The sequence below is a fragment of the Nanorana parkeri genome, unplaced genomic scaffold (genome assembly GCF_000935625.1).
Source record: "Nanorana parkeri isolate BGI_ZX_2015 unplaced genomic scaffold, ASM93562v1 scaffold1024, whole genome shotgun sequence".
Taxonomy (NCBI): domain Eukaryota; kingdom Metazoa; phylum Chordata; class Amphibia; order Anura; family Dicroglossidae; genus Nanorana; species Nanorana parkeri.
The window spans coordinates 388,745-409,808 of NW_017307292.1; the positions used below are offsets into that span (position 1 = coordinate 388,745).

The 21,064-nt window shown below is 41.2% G+C and overlaps 1 protein-coding gene across 2 annotated transcripts in view; it reads right to left on the minus strand.

The window, feature by feature from the left end:
* TBC1D1 (TBC1 domain family member 1) overlaps window positions 1-21,064 on the minus strand; it is a 173,585-nt gene that overhangs the window by 66,216 nt on the left and 86,305 nt on the right. For both annotated transcript variants that reach the window (XM_018567235.1, XM_018567234.1), the window contains exons 4-9: window positions 18,552-18,656; window positions 14,411-14,543; window positions 13,609-13,700; window positions 7,812-7,922; window positions 5,260-5,385; window positions 2,684-2,770 (exon numbers count right to left, since the gene is read on the minus strand). In XM_018567235.1, the coding sequence (XP_018422737.1) occupies window positions 2,684-2,770; window positions 5,260-5,385; window positions 7,812-7,922; window positions 13,609-13,700; window positions 14,411-14,543; window positions 18,552-18,656 (654 nt within the window). The remainder of the gene's footprint in view (window positions 1-2,683; window positions 2,771-5,259; window positions 5,386-7,811; window positions 7,923-13,608; window positions 13,701-14,410; window positions 14,544-18,551; window positions 18,657-21,064) is intronic.

Below are 21,064 nucleotides of genomic sequence, written 5' to 3' on the forward strand. Positions count from 1 at the left end.
AGGGCTACCATTGGCAGAGAAAGAGCGGGTCCTGAAGTGAGGGCACAAGGAGGCAGCTGGGCATCATGCTCGACTGGAGGCTTCACCCGAGACTAGACCCCCCCCCCCACCGCTGGCCTCTGCACTGTAAGTCACATCGCTGTCCTCTGCATCACACCTTGACCACTGCATTGTAGATCACACCGCTGACCTCTTCACTGTAGATCACACCGCTGACCTCTTCACTGTAGATCACACAGCTGACCTCTTCACTGTAGATCACACCGCTGATCTCTTCACTGTAGATCACACCGCTGACCTCTTCACTGTAGATCACACCGCTGACCTCTTCACTGTAGATCACACCGCTGACCTCTTCACTGTAGATCACACCGCTGACCTCTTCACTGTAGATCACACCGCTGACCTCTTCACTGTAGATCACACCGCTGTCCTCTGCACTGTAAGTCACACGGCTGACCTCTGCACTGTAAGTCACACGGCTGACCTCTGCACTGTAAGTCACACGGCTGACCTCTGCGTCACACCGCTGACCTCAGCACTGCGCGTCACAACGCTGTACTCTGCATCACACCGCTGATCTCTGCACTCTGCGTTGCACCTCTGACTTCTGTACTCTGTATTACACCACTGACTTCTGCGTTGATTCGGCTGTAATAGGTCCCATGCAGCAGCCTTCTGGGGAACCACACGGTGCCTTCTTACAGGGCTTCCATCGGCTGCCTATCTTTCCCTCCTGAGACCCTTTGCCCGAGACTTCAGGCTGGTACCCCGGAGCAGAGCGGCAGCACAAAGTATGTACCAAATTCATATACTATTATTCTGCATTGCTGTATAATGTATTGCAGGGATTTTTAGTCCTCTATAGCTGATGGTATTATTCTGCATTAGAGTGTAAGCTCCTCTGTACAGAGACTGATGTGACTTCTCTGTACAGCACTGCGGTATATGTCAGCGCTTTATAAATGTATAATAATAGTGTGTGACTGTGGGGGACAAGAGTGTTAGCTACTTTGGTGCAGAGAATGCCACGGGGGTTGGGGGGCCAGTGAGATCCGATTCTCTATAGCAATATGTCTGTGAAGGTTCCCATTCATCCAGGTATATCTGTAAAAAATAAGTCAAGGCAACTGGACTTATTGATGTATGTTTTGATGTATGTATTTCTTGAAGACGTTTCACTGGCCATCCAACCAGCTTTCTCAATTCAGAAATTTCTGAATTGAGAAAGCTGGTTGGATGGCCAGTGAAACGTCTTCAAGTAAAATACAGCAAGTCCAGTTTCCTTGACTTATTTTTTACAGATATTCTCTATAGCAAGCTTCCTACATTGTTGCAAGTTTTGTGTATTGGTTGTAGCAAGGCTTGTGTGTCAGCTGTAGCCCTCCAGTACTTACTAGTGGCCGGCCCTGCCCCTCAATTGCGCTTCTGTGTTTGGCCCCGCCCCCTGTTGAGGGGTGGGGCCTGTCGGTGGTCACGTGATTGGGCTGCTCAGTCTAAAATGCCCGGGCCTATTTTTAGTCCCAGTCCGGCCCTGATATACACAATCACTAACTGGGAGTGTGAATCGCGCTTTACTCCAGTGTGTGCTGTCCCTTAGAGCGTGGGATCTGTATAATTGTCCAATAAAGGACCATGTGAGAAGTTTTTAATGTAAATCTAAAAAAAAAGTTTAAATATGATATTATATGCCATTCCTTTTCCTTCCAGATATTACACTTTTTGGATGAACTGAGACACATCATTACCTTGGAGAGACACTTTACCACCCTAGAGAGAAGGGGAAGCATGTTAGACCATTCTAAAATATTTTAGTGAAGGTCATGTTTATAAAGTGAGCAGGAGAGTATTTTGTGTGTGAGCACAGATTTCACATTGGAGGAATATCCAGCAACACCCTTGGTGGTTTCATATGACAATTGGGTGCACCTGTGTGTTTTTCACTTGTACTGAAGATCACAAGGACAATATCAGAGTATTTGGACACATGGTTAACAGTGCGACTTATGACAACTTTTTTTGGAGTGTTTCACATTGTTACCACTTGCATAACATTACGGTGTTATATGTATATTTATCTGGATATTTAATACTTTCATTGTTATATAGAACCATATTATTAGCAGTTAATGGACTTCCTAGTTACAGAGGAAAACAAGCAAACCGTACCATTACACTATGGAGACAGAAAGCAGTATTTTTTTTCTCTAACCAACCAACATTCCGGATAATAAGGATGGTTAAAGTTCAGCTTTTCCACATCCTCTTTAGCCAGACTATGCTCATCACATTAAAAAGGCTCAAAAGTGGAGGATTGACTTTTACAGAAAAAGTCAAGGTTTGCATATAACATTAGCTGCCTATATCTGTAGTCTACCAATCAATGACAACGTTTTTAAGGTCAAATATGCTTGGTGTGATCTTCCTATCTATACGACAGGTTCACCACCCCACCACCACTAGTAAGTTCTACACCCTCTCATTCATAGACTGTTTTGACAGTGTGGATACTTAGAAAACTACGGAGTCCATGAATCATAGGGAGAATCTTATCTATTCTTATTATTATTATAATATTATGAAATTAGTATAATTTGGCCATCTAAAAGACAAGCAGTGTTTAGTAAACAAATATATCAAAAATATCAAAATAGTCAAAAAACTATTAAAACACAGGATTCACCTTACTGCTGTATTCCAGAGGACTGCACAGAGAGCTTTCATAGTCCATACTTCTAGAGCTGTCCTGCTGACTTCTGCTCCTACTACCCTAGAGATTAACAAAGTATACACCAAATTAAATAATAAATTACAGATTGCGTTTTAATCAAAGAAAACAAAGAATACGCATATAAAAAGAATCTTGAGAATCATTAAAAAAAAAAGAAAAAAAAAGCACTCACAAAAAGCATCAGTTTTTGTATTCCATAAATGGATCTTAGTTAACGACCCTCTTAGAAAATGAAATTCATTGTTCTGAAAACCTAACCATGAATATAGCAAGAATTTATAGAGAGGATTTTCTCCTCTTTTTATTTTAGTTTTGGCATGGCTCAGGGGAACAGAAGCCAGAATGCTACACTGCTAGAAACATTCCAAGCCTCTCTTTGAACAGGAGGTTGGCACACAAACCCAACTTCTATAATTAGAACACAGTCTATATAATCAGCCACTGAATTATCAGAAGAATAATGTATACAGTTTCTGATATACTTTTGTCACATTCACTATCCATTGAATTAGACAACAGGAAGTTAAGAAAAAAACACATACAACTCATTTTAACTTATTGTTCATGCAAGAAAAAAAACAAAAAACAAAACAAAAATCAAATCAATCACATTCAAAACTTTTAGATTCCAACTGTCACTTCTCAAGCAGGAAGGCTTGAATCTGGTTGATGGCATGGAGAAAACAATAGTTCAGAAAGTAAACGCATAATAAAGTATGGGGCTGCTTTTTCAAATCTTAAAAGAGGATGCTCCTGCACTGTGATTGAGTGTCTTTAGTAAAATTTGGGGGGCCCAGATTTCCTTGTATTATGCTGGAAGGATAGGGAAGTCGCCCTTTGAAGATGGGAAGCCATGGCAAGGTTGGTATAGTTACTTAGTTTTTTTCCCATGGCCATTTTTTTTTTTTTTATTGAACTTCACTGGTTTGACATAGAGGCCCTAAATAAATAATAAATATGTCCCGAGTATTTCCTCTGTAGCAATTGATCATGCTATACAAAACAAAACAGATAATCTGAAGGTAATATGTATGATACGTATTGCAAGGCTTGTATACACAGGCCCTAAAAAAATAAAAAAAAACAGGGGGAAACAGAAGGGTTGTCTTTTGTTCAAGTCTACTCTTAGGGCATTTACATTTTCTTTTTTTTTTAAATGCATGTCTATTTCATATCATATCTACCCAATTGAAAACTTAGGCATACTCTACAGTGGCTCCCCTTATACAGGCAAAAATGTAAACATTATAAAATGAGTTACAACTAGTAACATTATCTATAATGCATTTTACTATGCCCTGCAACAGAAGCTCTGAATGACTAGGATCACAAATCTGATTCTACTAAACCTGAAGGATATGCTAAGTGGACCCTTGATAGAATACTTTTTAGTGATCTTGTCAGTGGTATAGAAGGATGAAATAAAAGAACTGGATATTTAACGTTGATGCCATTAAAGTTCATGTGCGTGTAAAGGCAGGTGTCCCAATACTTTTGGCATTATAGTGCATATCTGCAGTCTGCATGCCTAGGTGCTTGATTTTTTTTTCCATAAACTATTTTTATTAAGTTTCCAAAAGAGACAAGTTATAAAAAAGCTGTAGCTAGCTCCTTTCGCGCACAAGGCAAGAACAGAAAAATGTGTCCCCCCCAACAGACGGGTTATGCCTCCCGACGCCACGCACATACAGTGTCATGTGACGTCCAGGATGGCGCTGGTGGCCAAATCCAAAATAGCATAAAAATGTATTTTGTTTGACGAAACTAACGAAAACATTTTTAGTTTCCATTTATTTAGTTCAAAACTAATTTTGAGTCTTTGCATATGTCTAATAAGTGTGTGTGTGTGTGTGTGTGTGTGTGTGTGTGTTTTTTTTTTTACTGTTGGGGGATTTGGGGGAAATATCAGGGGTCTAAACAGAAAGAAATATAACAAGATTATACACATAGCCCTCTGCCCATACAGGCAGGGGAGAGTAGCGGGATCCGAGGAGAAGCTGGAGACTGTGCCGCTACTCTTCTTCCTGCCAAGCCATGGCTGTGATGGCCGCCTGGCACCCCTCTTGTCCAATGGCACCAGGGGGCAAGCCCCCTCTCAGCTGCGCCTGAGGCAAGTGCCTCACTCGCCCCATGGTAGCTACAGCTCTGCTCACAGATACCACTTACTGATACATTTTTGTTATTGTCATGCGACAGTTTTTCTAAAACAATATAGACTAATGATTTCAGGACAGTGGTGGAGTGCCTAAGCCAGGTCCCAGCTGCAACTGCTGCAACCCTGGTAGTTCTCATGAAAATGTATCGGCATTGGTATCTGAATTAGTATCTGTGTATCCCTACTTTTTACTAATCTGATCCTACTGATCCAACAGGATGTGCTAAGTGGACCCTTGATGGAATACATTGTAGTGGTCCTGTCAGTGGTATAGAAGGTGAAATAAGAGAACTGGATATTTACCCTTGATAGAATACATTGCAGTGGTCCTGTCAGTGGTATAGAAGGTGAAATAAGAGAACTGGATATTTACCCTTGATAGAATACTATCTAGCGATTCTGTCAGTGATCTCTTTGCTTTGCTCTTCAGCAGTTCCAATTTGAAGCGTGGGGCGCTGCTCTGGAGCTCAGTTAGTGGATTGGCTGCAATCTGGGAGTTCTGCATTCACAGCAAAAATGAAAAGAAAAAAAAAAAAGTAAGATTGTTTTTAAAGCAACACCCTATGTTCTCCTGAGCACAGTCCAGTTGGATAGAATCAGTCTACGTGCATTCAATGTAATGACAATTTCACACTAAAGGGTGCCATTACTAACCTCTTGTATTTCCATGCCTAATATACTGATCCCAATGTTTTCAGTGCTTTGAGTTAATGACCCGGATAAAGTATGCAGATCCAAAGATCTGATGTCACTTTTCATTTGATTGTTTCAGGCTTGTTCTTAGTCAGTGTTTCAAATACTTGAAGCCAAAGACAGCCAGATAACTAGACTCTTCAGAAGGAGGTCAGTGATGGCAGTCGCCACATTTCTCTCACTAAACATTTGCCAAATCAAAAGACAGAATAAGAGCTAAAGTTTTCGCAGCTGACTAACTTTCATTAAAGAAGAATTCCGGGCAGAAATAATCTTATCCCGTGCAGTGAGGCTACCCCCACACCAAGGGTTTAGTGCATGTGCTCAAGTACTCACCTGAGCCTGTAGAGCCAGCTGGCTACTCAACCAGTTCCTGCTGTCCATCTCTCCAGCGATGCCCCTCAGCTTCCTCACGGCCAATACAATGTATTGGACATGATAACTTACAAGACCTTAAGATCACCTGAGCAAAGTGGTGTGGGGGGGACGAGGCTTCAGAGACCGGTCTGCCAGCCAGCCAGCTCTCCAAGGTTCAGGCGAGTATATTGTTATTATTTTTATTCCTAGACAAAAATGAGCACTTAACACTTGCAGTGCAGGGGTAGCCCCAGTGCAAGAGTTAAGATAATTTCTGTCTGGAGTTCTTCTTTAAAGCGTCACTCTGTCTAGGCCTTTCTGTTCTGCACAGAGCAGTGATCGGTTAGAAACTCTATAACGATAGAGATGGCAGCAGAAGCCCATTGGGAGATTGCACCACACCTCCTTCTAGGACAATGGCAATACATTTTTAGTAGTGTAGTGAATGTTACCATGCCTTCCTGCTCCAAAGACAACAGCTCCCCCATTTCTTTTAAAGTGTCAGAGACAGAAGGTGAGGACAAATCTCTACAAATAAATATCAGAATTAAAAATGATGAAAAAAGATTTAACTGACATACTCTTATCAAAAGTGGAAAAAAAATGGGCTTTAATAAGTGTGACCCCCTTTCCATCATTGTTACAGCCAAAGGCTATACACACACGAGAATAGGTAGGTGCTGTGTGCATATAGTGTCTGTGTTTGAAGTCTCCTTTACTAGCCACAATATCTCACTCGTGTGGAGAGCCCTATGATAATGTCAGGAACAGGTATTGCAATGCTACATACAGCCATTATCCATCGGAGAGCGCAGCAAAGTAAACACTGTTTATAGTAAGCACTGTTGTACTTTGAGATATTCCTATTTATTAGGCCATACTGTGGACTTGTAAACAGCAGTTAAAGGGCCAGATCCTTATATCTCTCTTGAATACGCCAAAAGTATATCTCCCTGACATAATTCCAAACGCTTTTCCTGACAAACAAAGCTATAAAACTTGGTAGAGAGACTAACCATTCCATAGAGACAGGAAGTAAGGGAAAATATCTGTGATGAAGTCACAGAAATAAAAATGATGAACTTTTAACTCTTCCCTACTCTATCCAAAATAAAACATTTAAAGGGTGGCCCTTTAAATGCCGTTAGAAGTCCAAAGTATGGACTATTGAACAGGGATATCTCAAAGTACACCAGTACTACCTATTGCATATAGGTCTGCATGAGTCTGTTTTGCTGAATCATAGGCTATGTTCACATCATGTCCGGACCAGTTTTGCAACACAGTGCAGTGCATTTTTTACGTGTGTTTAACATGTTCCGGTGCTGGGAGGGGGGTTTAAGCTTAAAATAGGCTTCCAGGTGCAGTCCAGTGCGTTTGTATGCTTTTCTATACGTTCCGGACTAGAGAAAATGAGACCAGCAGTATTTTTTTGTCTGGACCAGAATGGACTGCTCTGTTGTGAACAGAGCCCAGAAATACCATAGGGACACATTGGGATGTTTTTTGGTCTAGGAACAAACTGTTCTGGCCTGGACGTGGTGTGAACAAGCCCAAATGCCCGACTGTCTCCACGCTTCAGATAAAAATCTGCTCAAGCTTGTGCTGGTTTATTCTGGTCGTCTTCATAGTAACTATAATAAAATTAGATGTTTAGGTCCTTCTCCTATGGTGACCCAAATATACTTCTTACTAGGCTTATCCCCACAATCTGAAGGAGGATTGTCACACACCCCAGTCAACAAAGAGCTTTGATCACTGATTCCATTACTGCAGTTGTAAATAAATGTAAATTTCCACTTTGTACCATCACAACTAAGAAAACAGACACAGACACTATTCATCGCTGATTTATCCCAATGTAAATTACCTTACCTGCACTGGCTCAACCATGTGAACATGATCTTGCTGTTTTTCCTCGTACAGACACCTCAGCCAAGAAATAATGAACTCATTCTCCCTCTGCTCCGATCTGGGGCGAATTTTCTAAATCAAATAATAGTTACACTTACTAAAAGAAAAACGAAAAAAAACACTCATGACATTTACCTTCATCATATATCGGTCAAAATTATTAATTTTTTTTTTAAAGTAAAAGCAAAATCTGTGTAAGAGCAGAGAGAGAGTCAGTGCTAGCACTTTTCTTCTGAGTGCCCCTGTGGTCCTGGATTCACTTTCTGTTCCTGAGCCTGAACTTCCCTGACTTCAGGACCAATCCACACCCTGTCGGATGAAAACGCATCAGTGTTTAACAAATGCATGCGTAGTCTACTCTGTCCAATTGTGCCTGGTCGATCCACTTAATGTGATGCACGTTTACTATAAAATGATTTTAATACTGTACTGTACAATACTGAACTAATATTAGACAGCCTAGAGCGATTTACTAAAAGTACAAGGAATCCAGTACCATTGAGCTTCAGGATTGGTATGTTTTTTTTATTTAAGGATTTTAATCAGATTTTGGATGTGCAATAAAGAGTTAAAATTTTTATATAAATTTAGGGAGTACTAGTGTAGGTACCTCAAAAGGTCCACCATCGGGTTTTTTTGGATACGATACTGCTTTTTGGGATGTGGTGCTTGATTTTATCCCCTACGAGGTATTAGCAAAGCAGATGTATTCAGCAAGTGCACTCTCAATGGGCAGTAGAAAAGCAACAGGCAGACTTAAGGTTTTTGCGGAACCGGCCGAAATTCGCACAATGCTTGGTGCTGTTGGCACCCTTTTGATCAGCATCACTTGATCAGCTGATTGAAGGAGCCTGCGGGAAAATGTGCAAACGATCAGAGCCGGCAGCCAATAGCCGACATGTACTGGCAGCAGCTGTATGTAAACATCGGGATTCCTCGATCGGCACGCTGTTAGTGTTGATGGAAGAATCTGGTTTCTTTTTTCGTTCAGCCAGCAGGTTGAAAAAAAATAGATCAGTGTATGACCAGCCTTGCTTCTAAAGTCAGGCAACTAATAAAATGAAAATGGGTTCAGAAAGGCGCATACAAGAAGCTTTGCTGGCCACAATGCAAATGGCGGGCATCTTTTAGTGTGACATTTTAAAAAATTCAAATAGTTTTCAAAGCTTGATCCTTTTTGTGTTTCTACAACTGCTCAGGCATTCCTGGCAATGATAATGTTTGTGCCAATCCCATTCACTTTGTTAGCAAGAAAAATATATGTGTGAGCTTTTAAAAAAGGAATACATATATTAAATGTCATCAATACACATATTAACACCCTACTGTTCTAAGAACACAGTTTTTTTAGGGTGTTTATACACAATCAGTGTGTCTATTCTTCTATAATGCATGGAACTAATACAGTGTCATCAGGCAATAGTCCAGAAGATGGCAGCAAAGCAAAAAGGAGGAAAATGATGGAAATCAGTGTGAAGTAGCACACAAGAAATCCATATCTTGGGATCGATGAACAAATGTTGTCCAAACACTTATTGAATACATATTCACATTCTGGGATGCAGTTTCAGGCACTGACCGGCACTCCGGTGCTAGAGCTACCCAGCAAGCGTCATCACTACTACAATTACAGTGATAGTAACAAGATCTCTGAACATTCATTTCCTATGCTTTTGGAGTAAAAATCTATCTAAAGATTGTTTTATATTTAAGATGCATTAATAATTTAGTTTATTCAACATGAAATGGAGCTTAGTTATGTAGCATGAGGCTGTATATTCTGCAATATTTACATTTTTGGTAAACTCATTCAATGAATCCAAGCTCTGCAAGCTGAGATAACATGCACTGCATTGATGCATTACTAAACATTGATGTTTAAGAAAATACAAGAATATGCAAGATAATGTTATTGTTTTAATTATATAAAAGAATTTGAGTAGTTCTCCAACTATGTGTGATTAACCTATTAACCTAAAATCGGTTCTGATATCGCCGTTTTACTAACCTGACAGCTTATTATTCTAAAATAATAATATTTAAGATTATATTTTACTACCAGCAAGAATGAGTCCTTACATTTAAAGAGCACTTAGCGGGCAACCACTCACCTGCTGTCTGCCACGTCCCTCACCTTGTTGTGTCACTGCCGCATCACCAGCCGTCCCATTAAAGTGAATGGGACTGTCGGTGAGTCAACAGCGGGTCAGAGGAGGAGCGGCTGCGGGACAGAGAGGACAGTTGCTCTTTAAAAATTATGATTTAAATCGAGTTGATACAAATCAAGCCATTTTACAAGTGATTTAAATCGACTTGATTTAAATCAAATCCACCCTGGATATATAGTCTTGAGAAACCGAGATTGTATCACATCAAGCAGCAGGGAAAGAGATACAAAGCACACTGAGAAGTTGATGAAAGTGATGGGCATACTGAAGCCAGCACTCACTATGATTGCATCTTAAAAAACAACTATAGTATGTATTCCTGTTACAATGTTGAGGTTATAACATGATAATATATCCTGGAACTTTAGAACTACTCCAAGCAACCCTGGCAAGCTTATAGGTAAGGTTTCAAGCAAAATTGTCCAGTATTAAAATCAGTGATGAGGTGGCACAACTCATTTTTATGAGCCGGTGTACACGATATAAAAGATATAGAAACACTGTCTTACTGTAATTAGGATAGGGCATACACAACGTAGATATACAAGTAAGGACTGTTAATAGATGTAATTTTATCATTTAAAAAAGGAGCAAGCGCCCACATTAGCTCTTGGTACCTAACCCAGCTAGTGTATTACTATATGACAATCCTACCAATCCAATTAGTGTGGGTGTAGGGCTTTGAAGGTAAAGGCAGGAAGTGTCCGAGGAAGAAAAAAGGGAACTAATCTTAAACTTGGACCACACCAAAATTCAGGAGCCAAATTCTCATATCCCAGAATAGCTAAATCACAGGACACAATTAGTGTATCAACTGACATTTGGAAACTAATACAATTGACATAAAGCCACCCCCTTACTTGGGTATAGCAAAGGCAATGGCCACAAGAGCAATACTATACTTCCTATGGGAAATACTGCTCCTGAATTACAAATCTTCTATGTGAAGTTTTACTCCAACATTACATTATCTAACAAAAACAATCCATATTTACAAAACAGGGGCAGACTTCAAAATCAGCAATACAAAAAAAAAAAAAGAAAAAAGTGCAAACGGACTCCAAAATTACCAAATGACTTTTGGATGGATCAAATATTAACGAAAGTCTTTATCATGTAGCTACTTGTAGCAGAATCAGCTTTAACTTTACATACCTACTGAAATATTCAGATTCTTCAAAACAGGAAGGGCAGTGGCTGGTAAAATTTCAAGAGGACAAAAACAGATTTATGGCCCACAGAAAGTTAACACTTCGCTAGTTCAGAAGTTCCACAGAGCTGGGCTTTTCCACCCAAGGTAATTTGAATAATGAAAGCATTCTTTCACTCGCAGAGTTCATAAGTCCAAGTGGGATTGACAACAGGATTAAAACCAGGGACAGGGAAGAGTCTGTGTGATCTTTGTACGGAGAAACTGGGCAGAATGAATTTTAAAAAAGTCTCAGATATTGAAACGTTTATCTCCAGGCCTTTACATTATTGCCCTGATGAAGGGTCCCTGCGTGGCCCCAAAACGCCGGTTATAATTATTGCAACATGTATGATGATTTGTCCGATTAACCCCTTCGTGACTGACATGGACTTTATAATTTGAATATTTTCCACTGAGTGCTGGTGAATTCTGTTAATTTCCTGTTTGATGTGAACGGCGCCATCCGTGAGTATCATTGCAAGCACCATTATTGTGATTCGGGCCGGAGACGCTGTGAGGGGTGCAGGGGAACATATTGGACTTTATCTCCAGGCCAACACTATTTATAATAAATAATATATATACAATGTATATAGATAAACACTGCAGCCATAACATTATGACCACCATCTGTAAAAAATAAATCAAGGCAACTGAATTGAGAAAGTTGGTGGGATGACTACTGAAACATCAAGAAAAATACAGCAAGTCCAGTTGGGTTGATTAATATTTTACAGATATACCATGACCTGGATGAATGAGAACCTTCACAGACATTATGCCCACCAGCCTAATATTGAGAAGGTCCCCCTTTTGCTGCCAAGCAGCCCAGACCCATCGATGCATTGACTCCACTAGACCTCTGAAGGTATGCTGTAGTATCTGGCATCAAGTTGTCAGTAGCAGATCCTTTAAGTCCTGTAAGTTGCAAGGTGGGGGCTCCATGGATTGCTAGATTTAATTGAGATTTGGAGAATTTGGAGGCCCAAGTCTACACCTCAAACTTGTTAGTGTTCCTCAAACCATTTTTGAATCATTTTTGCAGTAAGGCAGGGAGTATTATCCTGCAGAAAGAGGCCACTGCCATCAGGGAATACATTTGTGATGAAAGGGTATATTTGGTCAGCATCAATGTTTAAGTAGGCAGCATATGTCAAAGTAACATCCACATGAATGGCAGGACCAAAGGTTTCCCAGCAGAACATTGCCCACAGCGTCATTGTACCTCCGCTGGCTTGCCTTCCATAGTGTTCCATAATGGATCCTGGTGCCATCTCTTCCCCAGGTAAGCAACACACATGCATGCAATCCACATGAAGTTTAAAAAAAAGTAGATTCATCCGACTCTGCCACCTTCTTCTATTGCTCTGTGGCCCAGTTGTGATGCTCATGTGTCCATTGTAGGCACTTTTAGCAGTGGACACGGGTCAAAATGGACAGTGGCTCTTCTATTGGATTGGACTACATGGGCCAGCCTTCGCTCACCATATGCATCAATAAGCCTTGGCCATCCATGATTCTATTGGTGTTTGACAGGTTTTCCTTCCTTGGACCACTTTTGGTAGGTCCTGACCACTGCAGACAGGGCACATCCTACAAGAGCTGCAGTTTTGGAGTTGCTCTGACCCAGTCATCATCTACCCATCACAATCTGGCCCTTGTCAAAGTCGCTTAAATCTTTACGTTTGCCCATTTTTTCTGTTTGCAACACATCAACAGGGACAAAATGGTTACTTGCTGCCTAAAATATCCCACCAACTTCCAGGTGCCAATGTAATTAAATAATCAGTGTTATGCACTTCACTGTTATGACTGGTATATAGAGCAACCATGAGCTTACAGTAGACGTAAGGCATACTGATGTTGTCAGCTGGAAACATTTTTGCTACGTTGAATGCCTTACATTGCTGGCGGGAAAAGGGTTAACGTTTAACTTGTTAGGAACATACCCTGCATTTTCTAAATGTATTTTCAGTAGCTGTAAATAGAGGTGTCTGGTGAAACAAGGACATTCTGCAGAAATTCCACTACCAATTACAAGAAAAATCTAGTTGCAGTCCACTTTACAGAGATCTGCTCCAAAATGGTACGATTAGAAGACCATTTTTTTCCTGTAAAACAGACTGTAATGAATGCAAATATATTATGAAGGATCAAAGGAAAAAATGGACAAATAATCACAAGAAATACAAATGTATGACATTGTGTAGTTAGGAAATACAAACAATATTCTATATGGCCAGATAAGGATTTATACAAAAACACATGCCTCAACAGCTCCTTTATCAGTCTGTATCAGTCTGTTCTATCATAATGCTTCTATTGATATTTGGTGCACTTTTTTCATTCTTTGTAAAAGATGTCACAGAGTCACATTAACTTCCACTTAGAGGCTTACCTGTATTTCTTCAAACACAGAGGCCTGCTCCTGGTTATCTAACGTTGTAATGTGCTTTTGTAATTCAAGTTTTGCTTTGGATGGTGGAAGACCTAAGAAATAGAAATCAAATACAAATGTTACTTATGACAAACAGCCTGGACAAGTTTAGTTGTGTAAAAAGTGATGCCATACAGTTTCAAGCACTGCACACCTTACAATGGTCCACAAATGCCTAACATCTTCATTTTATAGTCCAAAATATTGATGTTTTTGTAAAACCTCCAATACCAGTATACCATTTTTTATTTATTTTTCAAATAATGCCATAAAATGTGATGGTTGTGTTCCAGGCAATGAACAATTGTCAACATTGTCATTTTATTTATCAAGTCTTGTTTTGCAAAGCTTGTATCAATTTAATAAAAATAACCTATAGGGCTCCTTTCACACAGACGCCTTCAGTTCCGATCACCAGTGGATCCATGCACAGATCCCTAGCTGGAGCCCTGACTGAAACTTTCCATACCTAGGCAATACCTGCAGGAAAGCAAAACAGTGGTGTTGCTTGAAATAAACAGGTGTATGTCATCATTCTCTCTTTGTGTAACAGAAACTGAACTCTACTTTTATGGGCAACTTTTTTAACTATACTTGCAACTAGAAATTGTAGCCAGGTTAAAATAAAAAAAGGAAACATTAAGACCATTGGCTAAATCCTAGTGTATACCAATACAATAGTTAATAAATCAGGATCAAGGAGCAGAATACTATAATTGAGTGCTACATAGTGTGCACCATCCAGGAAGCACCAATCTCTTACCCTCTATCTTTTCACAAAGTTTGTGCATGCACTGCATGGGGCATCCATCACACAGTGGTGTTGGACTCTTCGAGTTTTGCTGCACAGCAGCTACACTGAATGCTTGCTTCAGGGTCAACATAATCTCATCTACCTGCAGAAACAAGACAATTATTTAGTTATCACCAAATAGGTCAGCAAAATGTGACAGCAATAATAGGATTTTTGTACAAACCGTAAAATACATTTCCTGGAGTCCACTGAGGGACACCAGTTGTCTTTAACCTTCAGGTTATATGGCAATCTACAGAAGGACTGCGAATGGGCAAAAACAAAAACTGCAGGCACGCATAGAAGGTGGGACCCGTGTTCCTCAATTGCGTACAAGAAAATTATATTATGTCAAGCACAAAAAATATTTTTTCTTTCCCATCCATTGAGGGATAGAAGTCGTCTTTTACCTTCAAGACATCCAAAAGCAGTCCATCTGCGCGATGGGCAACAAAGGACACAAACTCCAACATGCACAAGGAAACAAAAAACTGGGGACTTCTTGCGACAAAGAGCTGCCTGAAGGACCTTACACCTGAAACTGGCATCAGAAAATACCAAGATATCCATCTGGTAAAACTTCAAGAACGTGTGAACAGAAAAACAAGCTGGCAGCCTTGCAAATCTGGGAAACATGCTTGATGTCGAAAGGCCCAAGATGCCCACAGATCTAATAGAGTGTGCATTGACAGTATGTCACTCTAATCACAGAATCTAATCCCTGGGACCATAAGCTTGGATGATGATCTGCCTGAGCGAACTTAAAGAAAATGGAACGAGAAGCCAGAGAAGATTTCCAGGGTTTCTCCAAGAAGCAGTAGCCAAGAGATAGATCTTCACAACCTAAACCACATCCAGACAATGGAGGGAAATTTCTTTTGGGTAAACTTAAGCCGGACTGAGGGATGGGAGAACTACGTCCTGGTTGAGGTGAGAGGTAGAAACCACCTCAGGCAAGAAGGAAGTCTTGGACCTCTACACCGGCTGGTCTCGATGTAAGACCAGAAAGGGTTCCATGCAGGAAAAAAAAATTCAGCTCTGGAAAGGAATAAAAAAATCACAATGTATTGATCCCAAGGAGCCACCAGAGTATCTACCGTTTCCGCTAGAGGACACTTGTACTTGAAGAAACATCTGTCCTGTTTAAACTTAAAGAGTCGAACAGGTTCACATCTGTTGTGGGAACCCTCCAAGTGTAGGGGCCACTCCCCCAGGTCTGCTTTTGGCTGAGGAAGTATGCTTGCCAATTTTCTACACCTGGGATGTATATGATGGACAGGACTGGAACCTGAAGTTGCGCACATGACCAGATGTGATCTACCTGTTATGCTGCAAAAAAACTTCTGGCTCCTCCCTGATGGCTGATGTATGCTACTGCAGTGGTGGTGTCCGCACTAATCAAGATCAGATGACCCTTCAGCTGGATTGTCCCACACTTGCAGAGACAGCCAAAGTGCCTGAAACTCCAGGATGTTGATCAGGAGACAAGACTCTTTTGATGTCAAAGTCCCCAGCCTAACAGGCAGGTATGTATCAAGGGGATCCTCCAAAAGACTGTAAGAAGGACTTGCCCAATTCCAGAGCCATCAAGCCAGGGACAACCTGGTCCTTGGTGCCAAACAAATAAGTCTGTTTAGGACCTGATGGACTTCTACCACAAGAACAGATTGTTGTGACAGAAGAGAAGTAGCTCCCTGGGCCACAAGTCTATTCAATAAATGAATTTTCTGAGACAGGGCAATTGCTAAAGCAAAGCAAAAGACTTTGGGCCTAGAAAGCACTGCCCAGCTAACTTTTACCAGAACGAGGTCTGAAAAGCGCCCTATGAAGAAGAGGCACTTCAAGGCCATCTCCACAATGTCCAGTCCAGAGGGGTCTGGACACAGTGCTTCAAACACCAGCTAAGGATAACTGTGCTGGATATACTGTAGACACAAGCTCTAAACAGAAATGTAGAAAACAGCCTTAAGTGAAAAAACAAATCACAATTATAAAATAGCAAAAAATTGATTAAATACAGCAACACTGAAGAAATGGCACTTATCTTCAGTCCAAAATGGTAATAAGCTGGTAGGAGGGGTTATCACAGGCTGTTCTAGAGTTTGTTTGTCAATCCTCGTGTAGGCAGCAGTGTAGCCCATAGGTTAAAGGCTGCCTGTGTCCCTCAATGGATAAGAAGGAAAATAATAAAAGAAAAGAACGTAAATATTTACCTGGCCTGCTAATTACACTGCCAAACACTACGCTGATCAAGAAGAATCGCCAGCTGCAATCTGTGCAGCAACAAACACTTTCATGAGTATCAATCCTCTGTGTCCCCTGCTGTGCTCACTTGTTCCTCCTGCTGAACCCTGCATCACAACACCACTGTGTTCTGCAGTGATATGGCGATCGTCAAATGTAAGCACAATCTCAACTAAATTCAAGGGTCTTAGGAAGCTAATAGTTTCACTTTCCGCTGGAGAGAAGTTATCATGTAGAAGATTGGTAGAGGGTGTGTGTGAGGTTAATGGTTGAGGAGAGAGCCCACCATAAACCCACGCCTCACTTCCCAATTGATCTTTCTAGATCTAATGATAGCAACAGTTGGCAGAGAGCAGGGGAATTTCCTGAATGCAGTGAGCCTGTGTGCAAAATTATCATCTTGCACACAGGCCCACTGCCTGCGTTTACGGCTACAAATGTGGGCAGGACTAGGCTAATCAAAGACCTAAGGTGCCCTTTGGGTAGGGGAAAGAAACAAGTTTCTCACAGAACATTGGGGTGGGGGGAGATGACAAGCAATACAGAAGGGACAGTTAATAGTTGAAAACAGGTAGTACATAAGTCCGTACATACAGGCTCCATTAATTTGTCTCTCCCCCCCCTCCCCTGCGCGCTCCTCCAGTCAGCGCTGGAGGATTGGAGTGGGGAGGATCCCTGCAGGGAGCGGTGACCGACAGTCACGGTTCTCTGCAGTGACAACATTACTCATGTGGGTCCAGGGAAGTGTATCCCATTGCATTCTTCTCTCCCGGGCCACACTGTCCAAACAAGCAGCAGGCAAGAGAGGGAACCTGCATAGCAGCCAATATGCCCAAGCTTAGTGGCTAAGGTATGCCAAACATTAATGTTCTTAGAGCTGCAGGTGAAAGGATCAGGCTGATGCAACTCAAATGATGGCAGAGGAATGCATCCCAAAGAATCCCCAATGTGCACAGTGAATGCACAAAAGGCACAGAAATGTATACAGGTATTTATATGTGTTATACAGTATAGTTCACTATGCACTACATGAACTTTTAGCTTCTCTGGGCAGGTAGAACATGACAGCATTGGGATTTTTGTGGGGTTTAAACAAGATCTGGATGGTACTGTATGCTGCCTATTTCTGGGGTAAGCAAATGTATTATGTCAACCTGCAATGCTACGAACATCTATGATACATTTTAAAAAGAGAACTATGGGGTAAGTGTTTTTCCCCATAGTTTTCTTAAGGGTCACGGGAGGACATAAACTAGCTACAGCTCGTGGTATACCGAGACCGCCGCAGCCGGGACGGATCCCGACATTACTGTTGAGATTCACCCAGCTGCGTGACAGCCGGTTCTGCCTATCTAGAGGCAGAGCCAACTGTACCCACCCCCTCCCCTGCGCGCTCCTCCAGTCAGCGCTGGAGGATTGGAGTGGGGAGGATCCCTGCAGGGAGCGGTGACCGACAGTCACGGTTCTCTGCAGTGACATGTTTGAGAAGTGAGAAGATCGGGAAGTGTTTGTTCACTTCCCGATCTATTGAGCCGACGTGTGACAGTTTCATTGTCACACGTCGGCTCGAACTAGGAGGATGAGTGATTTTCACTCACCTCATAGTTCTCCTTTAAGGCAAACTACTTTGTCAAATGGATCTTTGCATAGCCCTAGAGAACACAGTCTCCCTGTCACTACTTAAGATGGTGATAAAAGCCAATCTCTCTGTGTAATAAGCAGCCTGAAAGTGAAACTAATTATCTATATATACATCTATAGATAGATATATATACACAAGAGATATAGTGTTAGTCCTGTTCATTACATCATGCCAGATTTAGGATTACATTTACATAATGTATTATGCTTTTAGTTAAATACGTACCAAAGCTTCATTTGTGCATCGAAACACATAACATACGAACTGACAACCTCCATTTTTTAAAAGCTCCCTGCAGATGAAGCCAAAGTGGTCAACGTGCTGTATTCCCTAAACAAAAACAGGAATTCAAAGAATGATAGATGGTAAAAAAATAAATAAAATACGCATTATTTTATGTAATCCCAACAATTCCAAAGTTCATCATTTTCAGCACACCAATATATTCTTAAGTGTATTAAATGTCTATTGTTTATACAAAAACATAACTAAGGAAAAGATATAGAAGGTTTGGCTGTTAGGACTACATATAAAATAAACAGATCTTAGAATGTTTAACTCATGTCAGGTTTTTCTGGCCTCTGCACAAGTTAAAATGGACGAGGTTGTCTCTTCAATACATAACATAGTAGAACCCTTGAATAACCAGCTCCACCAAAGTGATATTTCTTATTCCTGTCTGGCAGGGCCTCATTGCCTAGGTCAGGAACTCTGGAGGAGAATCGCTGTGCCTTAGTTCCTGACCTGGGAACACAAGCATTCATCTCACCTGGTGTCTTAACTCTCCAGCATCTGTCAAAAATAAAATATCAGTTGAGAAAGAACTGACAGTTTACATAGTAACATGTAAGGTTGAAAAAAGACCAAGGTCCATCCAGTCCAACCTATGTATGCGCGTGTGTGTGTTAATTTAGTTTAATGCAGGGCTCGACAAATCTCAGGTGCCAGGTCGCCATGGTGACTAGAAATTGCATCCTGGCGCATGAGCTTTTGTCAGCCCTTTCACTGTCCCCCGCCCCCACCTCTGCTTCCTGTTCTCCCTGCTTGGAGCCACTGCATGCTGCAGTCTGTGTCCACTTTAATCCCCGCTGCTCTCCCCACCTGTATCAGCAGAGGCAGTGGGGATCGGACACCGACCGCTGCAGCCAGCAACGAGGAGGGCCCGCTGTTTCTCTGCATTACCCCCGTGCCTCTGCTTCTGCCCCCGTTCCTCTGCAGCTCCCCTTGTGCCTTTGCTGCTTCCCCCTGCCCTCTCTTTCTAACTACTACTGGCTGTAGAAAGCCGATGTTAAGTCTCCCATTCAGCGGCTAGGAGCAATAGCAAGTCTGCTGTTGGCTATTTTAAATTGCAGTAGCCAGTAGCAGGCTGGCTATTGCACCCATCCACTGCCTGCTGTCAATCAGCAGCGGAGGACCTAAAAGGAGAACTTTCTCCTTCAGTTCCATCCTCTGCTGATTGACAGCAGGCAGGTGCAATAACCAGCCTTCTACTGGCTATTGCAATTTAAAATGGTCAATAGAAGGAATGCTATTGGTCCTAGCCACTGCCAGCTATGTTTACTTGCAGCTGTCATTCCCCAGCTAAAGCTATTGAAGTGGAAAGGTGACACAGGGGGGTCTAATAGACCCCTAATGTCAACTTAAAGAGAACTTCCAACAAGTAAAAAAAAAAGAAGTTTAACAAAATGATGTTTAACAAAATTAAAAAGTCCATCACCCCCCATGAACGTGAAACATCCAAGCAAAAAAAAAATCTGGCTCCTTACTTTTTAAGCTGGCTCCTAGATTCAAAAGAAAATTTGTCAAGCCCTGGTTTAATGTAAACCTGGATTCTTATTGTTTATTGCATGAAGAAATGTCCAAATAATTAATCACTTCTTCTGTGCCCACACTGGGTGGATACAGTAAATAAACATATCCCTTCTCTAAAATCACAAAGGTAAACCAATGAAGTTATTTAAGGTATGCGACGCATGGCCACAATATTATGCTAACCTTACAACTCCCTCCTATATCACATCAAACTTTGCTGTTCTGTAAACTCATTTTCCTGTTCAACAATCAAAGTAAATGGAAACTCTAACCCGACGACATGTATTTGGATAAAGTACTACGCATCATAGAAAAAAACTGCCACAGCTTTTTTTTTTTTTCCATAAGATACTGTTTCCACATATTCTCATATTTTTTTGCATCGCAGTGCTATTGATCTCCTTCTGCCTCCTTCAGACTCTTTTCAATATGTTTTGATTTATTTTTTTATGCCCAGACACTTCTCTAGCCAAATTGGGATAACACTTACTTAATGTTTGTCACATGTTCACGTTCACATAGCAGAACTTAAAAATAAAAAAAAAAAATTAAACTTGCGGCTCCAGGTCTGGAAAAAAAATCACGCACTTAGTTCTCACATTTTATGCAAAGTTTGGGATGGAAAAAGGGGAGTGGTGTTTGCCATAATTAACCCTGTCTGTACTGTCCTGCCAGATTTTATCAGTTTTAACTAGGTGTGCAGGACTGTCTGTCCTAACAAAGGGTTAAAGATCTTAAGAAACTTTATGTTAATGTCTCTCAATCTGTCCCCTATATCTACACTGCCATTTTCACTAACGCAGTATAAGCTGCCCATACAGTCCTATGTATAACTGCTTCAAATAAACTAAGAAGAGTGTGTGTGAGAGTGTGTGTGTGTGTGTGTGTGTGTGTGACTGAGTGAGAGAGAGAGAGAGAGAGAGAGA